The sequence below is a fragment of the Labrus mixtus genome, chromosome 9 (assembly GCF_963584025.1).
Source record: "Labrus mixtus chromosome 9, fLabMix1.1, whole genome shotgun sequence".
Lineage (NCBI taxonomy): Eukaryota > Metazoa > Chordata > Actinopteri > Labriformes > Labridae > Labrus > Labrus mixtus.
Window position 1 is genome coordinate 5,364,716 of NC_083620.1, and position 15,419 is coordinate 5,380,134.

The 15,419-nt window shown below is 42.7% G+C and overlaps 1 protein-coding gene across 5 annotated transcripts in view; it reads right to left on the reverse strand.

The window, feature by feature from the left end:
* Window positions 1-4,541: 4,541 nt before the first annotated feature.
* The window catches only part of usp32 (ubiquitin specific peptidase 32), a 51,457-nt gene continuing 40,579 nt past the window's right edge, over window positions 4,542-15,419 (reverse strand). For all 5 annotated transcript variants that reach the window (XM_061046066.1, XM_061046064.1, XM_061046063.1 and 2 more), the window contains exons 20-34: window positions 15,096-15,234; window positions 14,907-15,012; window positions 13,453-13,626; window positions 12,942-13,116; window positions 12,112-12,263; window positions 10,736-10,847; window positions 10,436-10,635; window positions 9,650-9,834; window positions 9,233-9,319; window positions 8,653-8,773; window positions 7,727-7,918; window positions 7,401-7,626; window positions 6,576-7,018; window positions 6,398-6,490; window positions 4,542-5,764 (exon numbers count right to left, since the gene is read on the reverse strand). In XM_061046066.1, coding sequence (XP_060902049.1) covers window positions 5,591-5,764; window positions 6,398-6,490; window positions 6,576-7,018; window positions 7,401-7,626; window positions 7,727-7,918; window positions 8,653-8,773; window positions 9,233-9,319; window positions 9,650-9,834; window positions 10,436-10,635; window positions 10,736-10,847; window positions 12,112-12,263; window positions 12,942-13,116; window positions 13,453-13,626; window positions 14,907-15,012; window positions 15,096-15,234 — 2,579 coding nt within the window. In that variant the 3' untranslated portion in view covers window positions 4,542-5,590. The remainder of the gene's footprint in view (window positions 5,765-6,397; window positions 6,491-6,575; window positions 7,019-7,400; window positions 7,627-7,726; window positions 7,919-8,652; window positions 8,774-9,232; window positions 9,320-9,649; window positions 9,835-10,435; window positions 10,636-10,735; window positions 10,848-12,111; window positions 12,264-12,941; window positions 13,117-13,452; window positions 13,627-14,906; window positions 15,013-15,095; window positions 15,235-15,419) is intronic.

Consider the following 15,419-nt stretch of genomic DNA (forward strand, 5'->3'; position numbering starts at 1 on the left):
TTTGAGTTCAAATCGCCTTAAGTTGATAAAACAAACGTAATGGCAGTGATGCAAAGAAGCTATTTCTGTTCCCCCCTACATGTTAAACACAGAGTGCAGTACAGAGTAAAAACAAACAAAATACACAGATTTACATTTGAATACAGGGAGAGTAAACGATTTGAAAATCCCTAAAATAATAGATTTCAATCTATTAAAACAGCATGAGAGTGGACAAGGGGGGAATAGTTCAGAACAGTTAACATTCACTTTAAAAATAAATTGGCAGCCATAAGAGGGTAGAGTGTAGTGTAAAAAAAAGTTAGACCAACAACTCCGCCCATCTTCTGTGAGGTAAAATTACCCAGCACCAGTCTGGTGGCTTTGAAGAGAGCGAGGTAACAGCTGTTTACATACTCAATTAATGCATCTTCCTCTGTAACAAAAAAGGTTGAAGTTACCAGTAGGCTGCAAAAACTCCCATTGTCAAATAATTGTTTTTTGTAAATGGAGTCTGAGGCCTTTGAAGACAGAACTGTTACAGCTCTTCTTCTTTGCAAAAGCTCTCTCTGTCGGGTTTCTCTCTGGGATGTTGTCAAACACTTAGAATTAAAATCTGAGCCTGTAATATGAGCCCGACATATTACTCGGCCAGCCGATAATATAGGCCGAGGTATTGGCAAAATTTATCTCTGATATGTGCTGATATAACTAGGTTTATTAAATGTAATATATTGATTTATTTGTATTTAGCTTTTATTTATAATTGTTAATTTCTAAGTTAAAAAATTGTGTTTCAGTGCACTGTTGTTATTCTGGCCAAAAAAGGCTTTTGTTCAACTTAAAAAAAATATCTTAATTATAAATCTTTTTCACAAGTGTATAATAACAGCATGTGTGTTTATCGCCATCAATCAATCTCTAAAAGTCAAAGACAGATCTAAAAAAGGTATTGGCCGATATTTATCAGCATCAGAATATCGGTATCAATATCGGCCCTAACACCTCCATATCGGTCGGGCCCTATAATGTCTGTATTAGTATAGTATCACTATTTCTGTATTTCTTGAAGTCTACTGCTTCTAAAAGCCTCTACAGGAACAGGGGTTGCAAATTAGCCCAGAAACCTGTATGTGAGGAAGCTACTTTGTATTTTACATATGATATCCTTGTTAAATAAACAAATAAAATCAAGAAAAGTAATCAAGGTGTTTACTTTATCCTCCACTGGAAGGGGGTTGCTGATCTACTGCTGCCTTCATTTGTTATTTTGACTTATTGCATTTTTCCAAAGATTGTGTTTGATTCAAACGTATGTAAAACACCACTCACACCATTAAAAGAATAAAGGTTTGTGTAGAAAACGTTGTTTCTGTCAGGATTCCAATAAAAACAGGCGTCAGTCAGGCGTCGTTGTTTCCTCTGCAGAATTTAATTTGTTGCTTGAATATTTTGTTACAGATCAACGGTATCACTCCATATACAACTACAAGTACAGTATTTTGTACAGTTCATATTCAAATACATCGTTTTCATCGGCTTATTTACAAAACACATTTTTTTTTATGTACATGTTTTTCATGTCAGTGCGATGTCACTTTCTTTCAACAAACACGTTACAAAAAAGTTCTTTAAATTAACAACTCTGGTTCAGATCGGACAGAAATGAACTTAAATAAAAAGTGGCTACAGACACTTACAGACAGCTCAGTAGTAGATTGCACTGCCTGCCGACACGCCGAACTACTCTTCTGGTAGGGTGGGGGACAAGTAGGCGGGGCTTCAGGGAGGGGGAGGGGCTTAATATACATCTGTGTGGTTCATATAATCAGTCCAATCTCAGCGTCCAAGCTCAGCCTTTTTGAAATTGTGCTGAAATTTACTCCAACTATAAATGTGTGTTTGCTAATTCAGTCCAAGCTACAGGTGTGGTTAGCTTAGCATCAAACAGTTAGCCGTTCGAGTAATCATTCACAGCCAAAAACATAACAATTTGACTGCTATTGCACCTTTAAAATGAAGCAAACATTTCAAACTGGGTTCTCAAGAGACACACTTTCCCTTTGAGTGAATTCATGACATTTGAAACACGGACAAAGGCAGGAGGGGTGGAGAAGGAAAAAAAGAAGAGAGCAGAGCGAAACAAACATAAATAGCACTCATCTGTACATTTCCATTTGTTCAACAAATGCAAAGGAAAATAAAGTTTCATTCAGTTAACAAATATCTCTGCAAATGCATCCACACTGGCGCCTTCTCGTCATAAATACAGCAGCTAAAAGAAAAAAAGGGGGCGAGCACACAGAATCGTCTCCTGTGATCGAGAAGTGGGGGAATTTTCGGGGAGCTGCTTTTTCTGTTCACAGTGATTAGACCGAGCCCTACGCATGCTGCTACACACCAGACCGGACTCCACACAGCAAGAAAAAAAAACATACGGGTTTGTTCATCTCTGAAAAGTCACATCAAGAAGCCATGAAAGGAGGAGCGGGAGTTAGAAGATATCTGGCCGATGATATTTAGATGCAGCAAACGGTAAACAAATGAAAGCTTAGGGGTCCAGTTATGTAGTGAAGCTTTTACAGAGCAGACTCATCCTGCTGCAGCTCTCAACAAGACGCTGTATAAAGCAGGCATGAAGGAGCTGATACAGTTTTTCAGTATCTCCAAAGGAACACAGATTTACAAAACCTTCACTGCACAAACTCCACTCTTAGCAAGAAGATAAAAATACCCACATTCACCTGACGGGTCCAGATAATCTTCTTATTTCAGGATATAAAAAGCAAAATATTAGGTCTGAAATTCTTGCAATGAGTAAAAACAGTGAAGCAAGAAAAATGCACTTGTCAAGTCTCTTGAGATAAGACGTTACATCTCTTTTTTTAATCACTGCATTGGAAGGAAATTGTACCCATAACAAGCAATTCAGACCTCATGTTTTGCTTTTTAAATCTTGAAATAAGATGCTTATCTGGACTTGTCAGATGAATGTTGTTTAAATGAATTGTCATGAGATATTCTTGAATAGAAATGATACTAATACACTTTCTAAGAGTAGAGATTTTGCAGTGTCCTTGCCCTAGCGGGTGTTTTTTTTTTTTAAATTAGTGCATTTTATGATAAATGAATAAAACATGTATTTATTTAGGAATATGCACCACATACAGTCAGAGTGATATCCAGTATGATACGTTATACACTAAAACTAGATTGACACAGAGCACCTAACAGCACAGGACTTTATGGTTTGTTGTAAATGAAGGCTTTAATGGTGCACATGACTAAACAGGTTACGATTTATCTATGAGCTTTGGGGACTATTGGAGAGTAAGACCACGAGTTTAAGATGTTTAATTCAAATGTTACTGGGGACGTGTTTTTATGAAGGGTGGCATTAAGAGTGCTGAATTTATAGAAAGATGTTTCATGAGCAACCTTTGAAGACGGACTATAAACCTCCTGAAAAGTCTGGTTTTCTTGCTGACTTTCTGGCAAAATGCACGCGACGATGTTTTCATTTGAAAATGTTTTTTTAAAGAAACAAATCTTTATCAACACAAGTTTTCTCAGCACAGTGTTAAGACTAATCTCTGTCTATATTAACACGCCCTGAAAACGCGAATCACCAACAATTCATATAACTTTTCAATACCACGTGTTTGAAAAACCACACAGTTTGATAGTATCGTAAAAAAAACAAAGCTCTGAGTAAACTACAGATCTTCAGTCATATTTTTAACCAAAAGCTGCCGTGAGAGAAACGTCTTGATACATTTGCACAAATGTGTTTGCGACACATTTGTGCAATCAAGAGAGTGTGGAGAAGTGTGCCTGCAATGTTTTTTCGGGAATTAAAAACAAGAAATGACTCAATACGAGGTGACCAGGACTTCTATTTTTGTTGCAGTGATATTTCCAAACATATTGACATTGTTTGATTTTTACAGAAGTCTTATTGAGGTTTAAAAATCTGGTATTGTCATAACCCTTAAAATTATGTATACAGGGCGTGCATGTGCAGGAGTAAATAGACACACACACACACAAAAGTGCTGAAAGTAGGGCTGGTGATGCACACAGGATTCAATGGGAGTAATAACACGCGTCCTGAGGAGCATGAAAATATGAAACGTTTAGCTCCGTCACAGCAGCTGTTAGACACCAAAGGGAATCAGGGTCTAAATTAAGTTATTGATGTTGAATTATTTGCTGCAAGTCAAGACTGATGTTTGTTTCTCTTGAGACTGAAACAGGAAGAGCATGTGGCAGTCCATCTCATTGTATTAAAACCCTGGGGGGCGTTCAAACTTACGCAGGCTCAGCAGCATTATTCTGTCAAAGCTCCGAGCGTATTTTGGAGTTTTTGCGTTCTAAAATGAAAAGATCTTGGTGTGGATGTGGCCTGACGGTTGAGAGTTGCAGCAGAGCTTCAGAGCTGGATGCTCTGAAGCTCGACCCCCCCCCCCCCCCCCCCCCCCCCCCCCCCTGTGTAGCTTTGCGAAAAATGTCCGTTCCTCTACCTGAAGTGGCTGCTAACGTCTTAAAAAAAGAACAGAAAGTGAAATTCAATAAAATTAATCATTCATAAAAAAAATGTAGGATGCAAAAACAAAAAACATATACTGTATAATGTTCTCTTAGCGTCTCACTTTGGAAAATCATGGCACCTGTCCTCGACAAACCCAGAGTGACACTACAGCGTTCTGAGTTTACAGGAGAATTATGGGTAATGTAGGCTAAAAAAATGTCACTAAGTAGCACTGATATTTGGCAGCTGTGGGATCAAACACACTCCTCGTTTTCACATCAGGGCATGTGAGAGGGAAGTGACAGGAGACGTGTGCCTCCTGGCTCCTACAGAGGAAGGAAACATTTCAGTGATTGATAATACTGTCACGGATGTTTAGGGAGGAGTTGGCTGACACTGCATGAAGCGATGAGGTAGTATATGAATTATGTGACACTACCCCCTAATAAAAACATTTGGAGAAGCATTCTCTAAAACGTCGACAAAGTATCCAAAAGATGTGATACCAAATGTAATCATCATGGCATCAAATTTGACTGTTTAAAACCGTATCCAATCATTGGCCTCAAATTTACACCTGGAATCCTTTCTGTGCCCTTCTTCTTCTTCTTCTTCAGGTGAGATATCCAGACGCTGGTCACGCCTTAACTTCAGGTGAAGGTGTTGCTTTTTACCCTAACATCACAGGTGATGATGCAGAAGAAGACTTCATGAATTGGCCACACTGGCATACATTCAGAGATGCGTTAATAGGCGGATAAATGTTACATAAATGTTATGGCGAGGAGGAGGAGGACGAGGAGGGGGGGGGGGGGGGGGGGGGGGTTTGTTTCGTCGGGCTCAGCAAAGTGCACCTGTTGAGTGCTTTCACCACGGCTTTATTGTGGCCTTGGCAAATGTTTGCACTAATCCATGTTTTTGATCAAGTGTAGAAAGTGCTGCAACACGTCCCTAAACACAAAGAGCTCAGTCTGACTCTTGTCGTTAGCAGTTTGTGATCTGAATGGTCTGAACGTTCCCGCTCACAGCGGCGGGGGTGTGTGTGTGTGTGTGTGTGTGTGTGTGTGCGATGGAAGACGATCACTGGAGGACGCAGTACTTCTTGTAGTCCGACTCAAAGTCTTCGTCCATGCTACTGGTGTCGGCCATCTTCTTGCCGTCGATCTTTGGCAGGAACTGGGAGTACTCGACGCCCTGCTGCTCATAGAAGAGGATGTAGGCCGAGTCGGTGTCGATCTCCTCAGAGTGAACCTCCTGGAGGAAAAAGAAAACACAGAGGTGATGTGATGGACAGAAAATACTTAAAAAATACTTTCTGAATTGGTTGGCTCGTTTTTTAAAAGTGAAAAAACTAAAGTCAGAAAACAATTAGGCGTTACTGATTTGTTTGAGTTATATTAACCTAGTGTTAGAGATCTGATCATTGGTCTAGCACTGAGAAAAAAAATTGAGACTCAGATGCTGCATAAAAATGCAGAATCTAAAGGCACACAGGCAGATTTTGGTATCAGAAGCATTCTGGTGTTCATTTGTAGTCCAAGTAGAGTCATCCACCAATGTTTCAGGAGAAAAAAAAACAAGTCCATGTGGTGGAGTAAAAGAGGTGGAACAAATACTAAAATGCTTTATTATAACATAGTGTAAACAATGGGGACAAAGAAAAGGAAGCCATGTCTAGGAGACCTTCCACCGGCTGCATCATAACTCCGTTAAAGTTGTCTGAAGCTACAAAAAGCTGCGTCATGGTCAGACTGTAGCCTGATGGGATCCAATTTCAGGACAAAAATATTGTGCACAAAACTAAGCAGATTTCTGAAATGTTTAGTAGTGGTTGGCCAACAATCAAAGCAAGGTGATAGAAGAATACGATTGGTTCTAGTGTCTTACCTTACAGCTGCTGTCGTTGTAACAGTACCATTTCTCGTTGGGGTTTTTGGCATATGTCACATAGTGGCCTCCTCCCATGATTCCTGAATGGCACTGATGAGACAAAGAGGATTTAGAAATAAGAGGACAGAAAAGTGTGGACTAAATATCAGAGACTTTAACGTGTGTGTGCTCTTACTGATATTGCATAGAGGTTGTAGATGGCGTCCAGACACATGTTGTCTCTGTGCTGCAGCAGTGAGCTGTCAGGGTCCACGCTGCTCTCTGTGCTGCAGTCCGAGCTCAGCCCGTTGCTGTCCCCGTTCACCAGAACCACATCACAGTGGCTGCTGGACGCCTCGGTGCTGCTCAGCGATTCTAACGTGATGCCGTCTCCCATCGCCGCCGTCCCCGCTGCGCTGCCCTCTGTGTCCGCCTGTGACACGCTGTCTCGTGTGTCCCCCTCAGCGTTAGCGGCTCCGTCCAGGCTCTCCTTGCTGTTGGAGAGGCGGTGTCGGCTGCCGAGCTGGGGCAGGCGGAGCCGGACTGGTCTGCGGCCTCCGGAGCTGGTCTTCGGGCTGCAGGAGGGGCTGCTGGTCCGGCTGAGAGAAGGCGCCGACTTCCTGCTCGAGGCAGGAGATGCTGCGGGGAAACCACAGAGTATTTTACTTACTTCCTGTGCAGCTAGGCCTGAGACTGCTCTGCACATTTAACTCTCAAGTCTGTTCAGTTGACATGCTGTCAGGCTCTTATCATTACAGCTTCCCAAATAAACCTTTTAGGTGCAAACCATTTGCATGTGTCTCAAACAGCAGGCTGCAGTGGTGAGATTATGCTAATTAACTATCAGATGTATGTTAGAACTTTTTAAAGTTTAATTTAACTGTTTATTAATCAATTTTGTTCCGTAAAAAATGCAGTTAAATCAAAAGAAAAAAGAAAGTGCATGCATCTCTTTCACCCTACATTTATAGACGTTCTGTGACGCAGCTCATTGTGTGCATTAGAAGGCACCGTGTTTTACCTTTGTTGAGGTTGTAGAAGCCAGCAGGGGCAGAGATGGAGGACAGGTTGTCCTCTCCGACCCGCAGCAGGTCCTCGCTCTCGCTGCGAGAGTGCAGGCAGCGCTGCTCCAGGTCTCTCGGGGCCAGGAAGGCGCTGGGATCAAAGTTCTCCCGCGGGAACTTTACGATCTTCTGGGACTTGATCCAGCGGCCGTTCACAAACTGGAAGCGCTTCAGGTGGACGATCTGCAGACGAGAACACACACACGTGGTAAATACTCACAACCTCATGTAGATCTTTGACAAACTTTTGTCTAAGACCAGTGATCTCCGTTTCTGGACTCACCAGGATGGGGGGCAGCCTCCAGAGGTCCAGCTTCTTGGTGGCGAGCCGGTGTGTCTTGCACTTGGAGCAGTAATAGAGCTCGTCTTCGCCCAGCTCCTCCTCGCTGGTGAAGGCCTTCAGACAACTGTCCAGGCTGATGGGCTCGGCCTGGGTGCGGCGGGACTGCTCCACACTGCAGTGCTCTTCTACAATCTGCAGGGAGACACAGATGGAGACCATACGGTTAGTTTTTTTGTCTTACTGACAGTGTTCTATATCAAATACTTCTGACTTCTGTGATGATAAAAAGGGAATCCACTTGAAGATGTGGAATATCACAGAACCTTTTCTTTTTAAGGTTTTCATTTTGGGGCTTTTTGCCTTTATCTGATAGGAGAGTGGATAGACATAGAAACCAGAGAGAGAGAGTGGGGAATGACATGCAGGAAAGGAGCCACAGGTCGGACCAAAACCCGGGCTACCAGTCCAGCACATGGGACACGACCCACAATGTGGGTGTCTTTCATTAAAATGTCAAAAAAAGTGTGTTCCCTAACATTGTACAACATTGCTTACAAGGCTTACCTACAGTGTGCCTATACGGACAGAATAGCATGCAATTAATGCAATATCAATTTGGGACCTTAATAAATAGCGTTTAACGTGTTGCTGACAGTACTATTCAGAATATATCCAAGATGGCGGATGATGCAATGGAGTCCGGCGCAGTAAAATTCTGGGTAAATTCGAAGTGAAAAATTCGGCTGCATGTGTGAAAAGGCTCTATGTTTGGTTTTGTCAATGGGTGCAAGAAGTAGAATAAAGCACAATTCAAATAGTGAAATAATTAGTGACCTAAGACAGGTAAAGAATTATTTTCTTTTATAAACGTTCAGAAAACTTTGAGGAGCGTAACAGCATGTTTGTGTTTATGTGTGAGTGCTTACCCTCTCCTGGGAGGTCTGGTAGCGGAGGTGCAGGGCAGTGGGGTCCCAGTCCACAGCGATGTAAGCGTTTCCTACAGACGCTCTGTCATCACAACACTCGATGGTACAACCCCGACAGAACCTGCACACACACATACACACACAAGTAGGTCAGGTACAGCTGCAGCACAAACACAGAGTACAGACCCCACAAAATTATTATATATATATATAAAAAAAAACCATGATAAATGTTAGATGTACATACACAACCTATAAGTGAACAAACAGAACTGTTACAATTATCATGATTTTTCTATGCATTTAATTTTTTTTGACATTTTATTCTGAGGATTATCCATGCAATTGGGAAAAGTGCAGTCCAGGCAATAACCTGTTTTGCACAGATTGTTAGACAGGACATGTTGTGTAAAGCAACAAAAAGTGTGTGTTGTTGTGTTCAGTGAAAAGGAAAAGGGGGCATGATGGCGGAGCTTCTTTACAGCACGCTGTGGTATCTCTGTATAAAAAACAGGTTAATGTCTCATTACTAACAGACACATTCCTCTGTACTTAGTGACATGTGAGGAAATAATCTTACCTGTACCAGGGACACCAGGCACACGAGTTACCGTCTTTACCAACGACCCGTAAGGTGAAGGGGTACTGGTAGCCCATACTGTCATCACTGAGGGGTCAAAGAGAGAAAAACAAAGTCAACAATCATCATACATGACGTCATAAGTCAAACTGCAGTTAGTTGTTGTCGCTGAACAGTCAACAGAGTCTGTGTGTTATCAACAGTTTCAGAGTGTTGTTGCTGGATTGGGGCACTTTGGGAGTTTTGTGTAAATATAACTAAACAAAGAAGCGTTAATGGATCCGGCTTAAGATCGCTGATAGAGGTCAGCCGTCAGCATGTTAGTCCGGATCAGCTGAGGCCAATCCTAATGGTCTTTACTTCATTATGTTACAGGATGACCCGGCTTTGCCCTGTCAGAATCAACTGGCAGCCTACCAATCCTGGGCGTGGTTGCTGGCTTCCTGTGGGGGCAGCGGGCTCGCCAGGCGGGACACTTGGATCCAGACGGCGTCGTAAAGATCCTTCTTATTGGTGTGGACCGTGCAGGGGACGATGAGCGGCATGCCGAACAGACTGGGCCGGTTCTTCTGAGACGACAAAAAGTAGAGCTCCGTGCGCATCTGCAGAGGACACACAAACATGGAAGTTATAAAGACGGCAGGGACGAAACCAATATGGAAAAAAATAAATACTGTTTTTGTAGCAACATGGATAGCACCAAAATACATGATTAAATAAAATACAGGTGAGATTAACACGCATGCTTTTTTATCCTTTTCTTTGGTTTTACATTTTAAAAGGTTTATTTTTGGGCCTTTTAAGAGAGAGGACAGTGGATAGAGTCAGAAAGTGTGTAGGGAGAGAGAGTGGGAAAGGAGCCACAGATCGGATTTGAACACGGGCTGTCCGCTTGGAGGACTATAGCCTGAATACATGGTGCACGCTGGTCACTAGGCTTCAGGTGCCCCCCTCTTTGGTTGTACTAATGTTTTCCTTTTACTGCTTACTCGGGGGAAAAAAGCGGGATCTTGCTGGTGACGGGATAAATGCATTTATATATCGTCTATGCATTAGAAAATGCTGACTGCTGTTAGCAAGTATTAGTAAGTATGTATTGTTTGTTTCACTACAGCTACAGTATCTGAACATGCAGCGCCAAACTAACCACTAGGCCACCAGCGCCCCACACTTTTGCAATTTTTGTTCTTCTTTTGCTCTCACCATCTTCCTGTGCATGGCGATGATGTATCCAATGAAGGGGCTCTCCTGCACCGGTGTGATGTGTCCGTTGGCGATCCCGTTGGCAAGCGGCGTCTCCGGGCTGCAGGGGACCATCGTGTTGGGCCCTCCGTTGGGGATGAGGACAGGTTTGTTTCCCGGGATCCCGTTAGCAGCTGAACCGTTAGCGATTGGGGTGATGTCTGATGAAGGGGAGGAGGGAGGATTGAGAAAAACAAAACAAACATGTTTGTATATTCAGACAGGTCCATGCAGATAGAGAGGTGGGAAAAACAAACTCACCTGTCAGGGTAGGTGAGCTCAGAGACGTCGGCGAACCCGGCACGGGGATCTCAAATGCACACAGGAAGCCGTTGACAGACAGACGCACCTTCTGGTTGTCCTGAGGGAAGTTCTGAAGATAAAAAAAAATAGTGGATATCAGCGTCAAGCAGCAGGACAGAAACAGATAAAAGAGATTGTGCAGAAATCACACAAGTTATGACTTCTGGACACTAAAATGAGAAAACAAGGAGGGAAAATACTGAGAAATTTAGCGTGACAATAAAGATCATCGACATGCAAACATGTTCCCTTTCTAACACATCGACTTTAATTTGTTTGAATCTAGAAACAGTGACAGACTCTGCCTAACACAAAGTTTTTAGGATGCTGATTTTTCCTATGTTTCCTTGAAGGCACCAGAGAAACACTGAAATCAAAGACATCTGCAAAACTAAGCAAAACGTCCTGCTCAGGTGCAGTGACTTATTAAAGAATGTGCTCACTTTCCTGCTGAGTAAAGAAATGCACTGAACTACAAATAGAGAGGATATGCTTCTTTCGCCGAGCAACAGCAATAAGATTAGTGATATTTACACTAATCCAGCTGGCTCCTCTCTGAGCCAGCAAACCTGCACTGACCGCCGCAGTGGTGCCCTAAAAGAATAGTGTCAGGAGGGAGCTTGTTTTTTTGGTGGAACAACGGCACGTGTGGAGGTGAGTCATGGCATTAAAATGGCCAAAGCCCTGCAAAAGAACAAGTCACGTCAGGTTCTATGTCTTCTATCTCTAAGAATAAGAAGAGACTTATTGCAAGATCCAAATCTTCCTCCAATCTTCTTATTCTTGGGGTGTTGGTCGCTTCAAGGAGTGACAAGATTTTTGAACAGAAGGAAAGTTCTGTTTGCAACCGAAGTCCCCATGTTATTCACAGTTCACAGGGTTATGCAACAAAAGGTAAACACGGTGATGACCATGCTTTTTCAGAGGACGTATGGAGCAGCTGTGAGCTGAGCTGCAGAAAGCACTTTTTCTTGATGCTCTGCTTGCTCTCAGGAGAAGACTCCTCCGCTTCTTACTGTTCATCAGATTATTTCAGAGAATCAAATCATGTACACTCTTTCTTTCCAAAACACCCGGTGACTAAAGGTTACAAAAAAGATGGTTCTGATGCTACTTGAACGGCCTTTAGGGTCTGCTGGCAAAGCTGCGGCTAACTGGAGCTAATTAGCTGAAACACTAAGAAAGTAAACAGCTGGAAATCTTTTACTGTTCAGATATCAGCCGGCCTGGGTCAAACAGTTATGACACGAGACTCATTTTGGCTGTTTTTAAAGATAGAGGGAAGAAAAGGAACAAGTCTTCAGTCTTCTCACAAATGACAAAAGGATGAGTACCTTGATGTTGGAGGTGTGGACCTCAGCCAGGAGGATCTGCTCCGGCTTCAGACTGCACAGTTCACTCAGCTGTTTCTTCAGCCCTGTGTACTTCTCGTCCATGTTCAGCCTCAGGCCGTATCGCACAGGTGTGGAGCCGTCCAGTTTAATCACTACAAACACATCAAAACATTTCACATGATTTAGGTTCTGCTATGGGTTGCATCAGCAATTAGTTAGCTCAAACGATGGAGTGGAGTGTAAGCACTACTAACACTTGAGATAGTTCTGATGTAGGCAAAAGTTACAACTTAAACCCTAGCTCCTAGTAGGTGTAAGGTGTAAAGTACTATGGTTGTCATGGAGGATGAGGAGGTGCAGAGGGTTTTACTGGCTTTGTTTTTGGTCAGCAACATGTTCTGTTGGATAGATTACATCCCTCAGAAATGTGTGATTTATACTTCAACACAAGTTATTTTCAGCCGTTGGTCTGTTCAGAGACAATTAATACATGAGACATAAGATTGTCTGCAACAAACACTTCATGAAAGAAAAATGATTTTCACTGACGCCACACAAAGTGAAAATGTCATTTCTAAAGCAACATTTTGGTTAGTTTGGACGTTTTGACACAAACACTGACACAACTTAACTAACAAACTAACTAGTTTGGATGTATGGTTTAAAGTAGACTTTATGCAGACAGGGACATAGATTGCAAATTAGCCACGACTAAAAAACCTGCATGAATGGCATCTTAGTATTTTACATATGAAGCAATGTTCATTGCATTTGTCTCTGTTAAATAAACAAATAAATATGAAGCCCATGCTACAGCCCCCCCTCCTCACCTGTGATCTCCAGGTGCATGGAGCTGTCCATGGGCAGCGGCAGGGACAGGAAGTTGAAAGGGTCGAAGCGAGCGCTGATGTGTCCGCAGGTCTTACACTTCACCTGCGACTTGAGCTGACCGTGGAACAGATCCACCACGATGGAGCGGTTCCTGCGCAGGTGGTTCTCCCACGCCTGCAGGAGCATTCAAACAAACACATGAAGAGCAAATCCCTCAGGACAAACAAAAACTCACTTAATCAATCATGTTTTTATTTGTCTTAATATAAACATTATTTTTCTCTTTTTAAGCACTCCTTTGATTCCACAGAGCGACACATAGTCGTCTCAACTTTTAGAATTACTTATTCATTTTTAAGTTTATTATCAGTATTATTTAAGATGTTATCTCCTTTACGAATAATTTATAGGGATCTGTTAATTTTTTGACCTACAATCTGAAATAAATGCCCCTAAAGGGAAGTAATAAAGCCGTTTGAATTTAATGGATCAGTAGTGTTAATCTCTGACCTCGGAGGCGACCTCCCAGTCCGGCCTGCCGTCGCTGTCCTTCAGCTCCACGTACGGTTTCTCATGCACCCGGTTCAGGTCTTCGTGGAGACCGTCCAGCAGGAAGGCCAGCAGCTCCTGAGAGTCCTGCTGCTGGAAGCCGTTAAAGCGCGGGGCGTACTTAGCTATCGTCCACTGCAGAAAAAGCAGACATTTTTTTTATTCCAATAATATCTTGAAGGATGTTGAAAGGCTGTTTGTAAAAGTGTTCATACAGCAAACAAAGTGATTCAGCTAGTAGGAAGATGAGGAAAAACAAAAACACCAACAAGCATCTTTAAATAACCAGGACATCCAGCAGATGTGTTTTAATACATGTTGAAGGTGATTAGAATCAAGTGTGCATTAAAAACATTTTTTTTTTGACCGTGTCCATGTTTGAGTGTGAGATCTGAGGAGTTCACTTTGAGTTTTATATTTTATTCTGTTAAAGATTGATTGAATATTTATGTAATGATGGATCTCTGTATCCCACATGATGATATGCACTGGATGGAGATTTTGTTGCTTCACCCTGAAACCGTTTTCCCTGTTCAGTTATGCAGGCAGCTGTGGTGAAATAAGAAACACAGGTGAGGGCAAACAATGTCACTGTGTGCTCTGTGATTGCAGGACTGCAGCTGCTCTCTCTCTCTCTCTCCCTCTCTCTCTCGCCCTCTCTCCCTCCCTCTCTCCCTCTCTCTCTCCCTCTCTCTCTCTCTCCTCGCTCGAGGGGAGGCTCTTCTTCCTCTAGGTGGAGTTCTGCACACGCTGAGCTAAGACTTCTGACAATTTGGAGGCAGAGACCTAGGCGGGCTCTGCCCCTCTTATGACTGGTCACTTTCAACAACATCACACACACATAACCGGAGTCATTCAACTTTGACTTTGGTTATGTGAAGCCTGCTCTTGGATTGACGGGACAGACAGAGGTCACTACGACATATATATATATATCTTTTATTTTTTTGCAGCATGTATGCTAGTAGCTGGCAAGACAATGACAATGAAGTAGTTTTGCAGCTATTCTTTAAGACATTTTAGGGTTATTTTCTGGAAAACTCATCCTTTAAATTCCTTAAAAATGTGAGATGCGTTCTTGTTCTTGCTTGAATTGAAACTCTTTCACAAAGTTGCCAACAATTCATGCTAACTCATTTTGACTTTCCTGCCACTCCGGCACATTTCTTTGTGATTCAACAAATAAGTATTAGTGTTATCTTTGTGTGCAGCAGCTTCAACGACGCTTGGCGGGTGTTATAGATAATGTCTGTGTTGTTGTTTTAAAGTTGACGGGTGATTGCAGGTTGGGGTTTGTGACCTGCTTCAGTGTTAAAGGCGGCTGAGAACACCAATCGAGTTCGTCTTCAGAGTTTCCTTTGTATAGGCAGTATCCGGTAAGCTGTCACATGGGGAACTTAAACGACCCTGCTCACCCTGAGCTTCAGCGGAGCCACATTCTTCTGCGTCCCGCTCCACAGCTCCATCACGAGGTCACCGTAACACTTGGCCATGTGACCCCGCATCCCAATGGGGTTGGTTCTGTAAATGCACAGCAACATGGGTTAGGGTAAAAAGAAACAGTGGCAGGGTTTATGTCACAGTGACACCAGTACAAACGTCACCTGTTGAGCTCGTACAGGTGTCTCCCAGAGATGAAGTAGTCCGTGAGGGGCTTGGTGTTGCTCACACACTGGATACTGGAGTTCATGAAGCACGTGTTGCCGAGGTTACTGAGGCCAGTGGCTCCTTTTTCAGTCGGGACTGGGATCGAAAAACAAAGACGCGCACTGGTCAGACTTTAAGCAAAACAACCTACCTTTGACCTTACTATCTTTTAGAGGCTGAAACATTTATTTTATTAATCAATGAGTGGTTTGGTCTGTAAAATATCAGAACATTATCAAATATGTTCACATCAGTCACTCAAAGCTCAATGTGATGTCCAC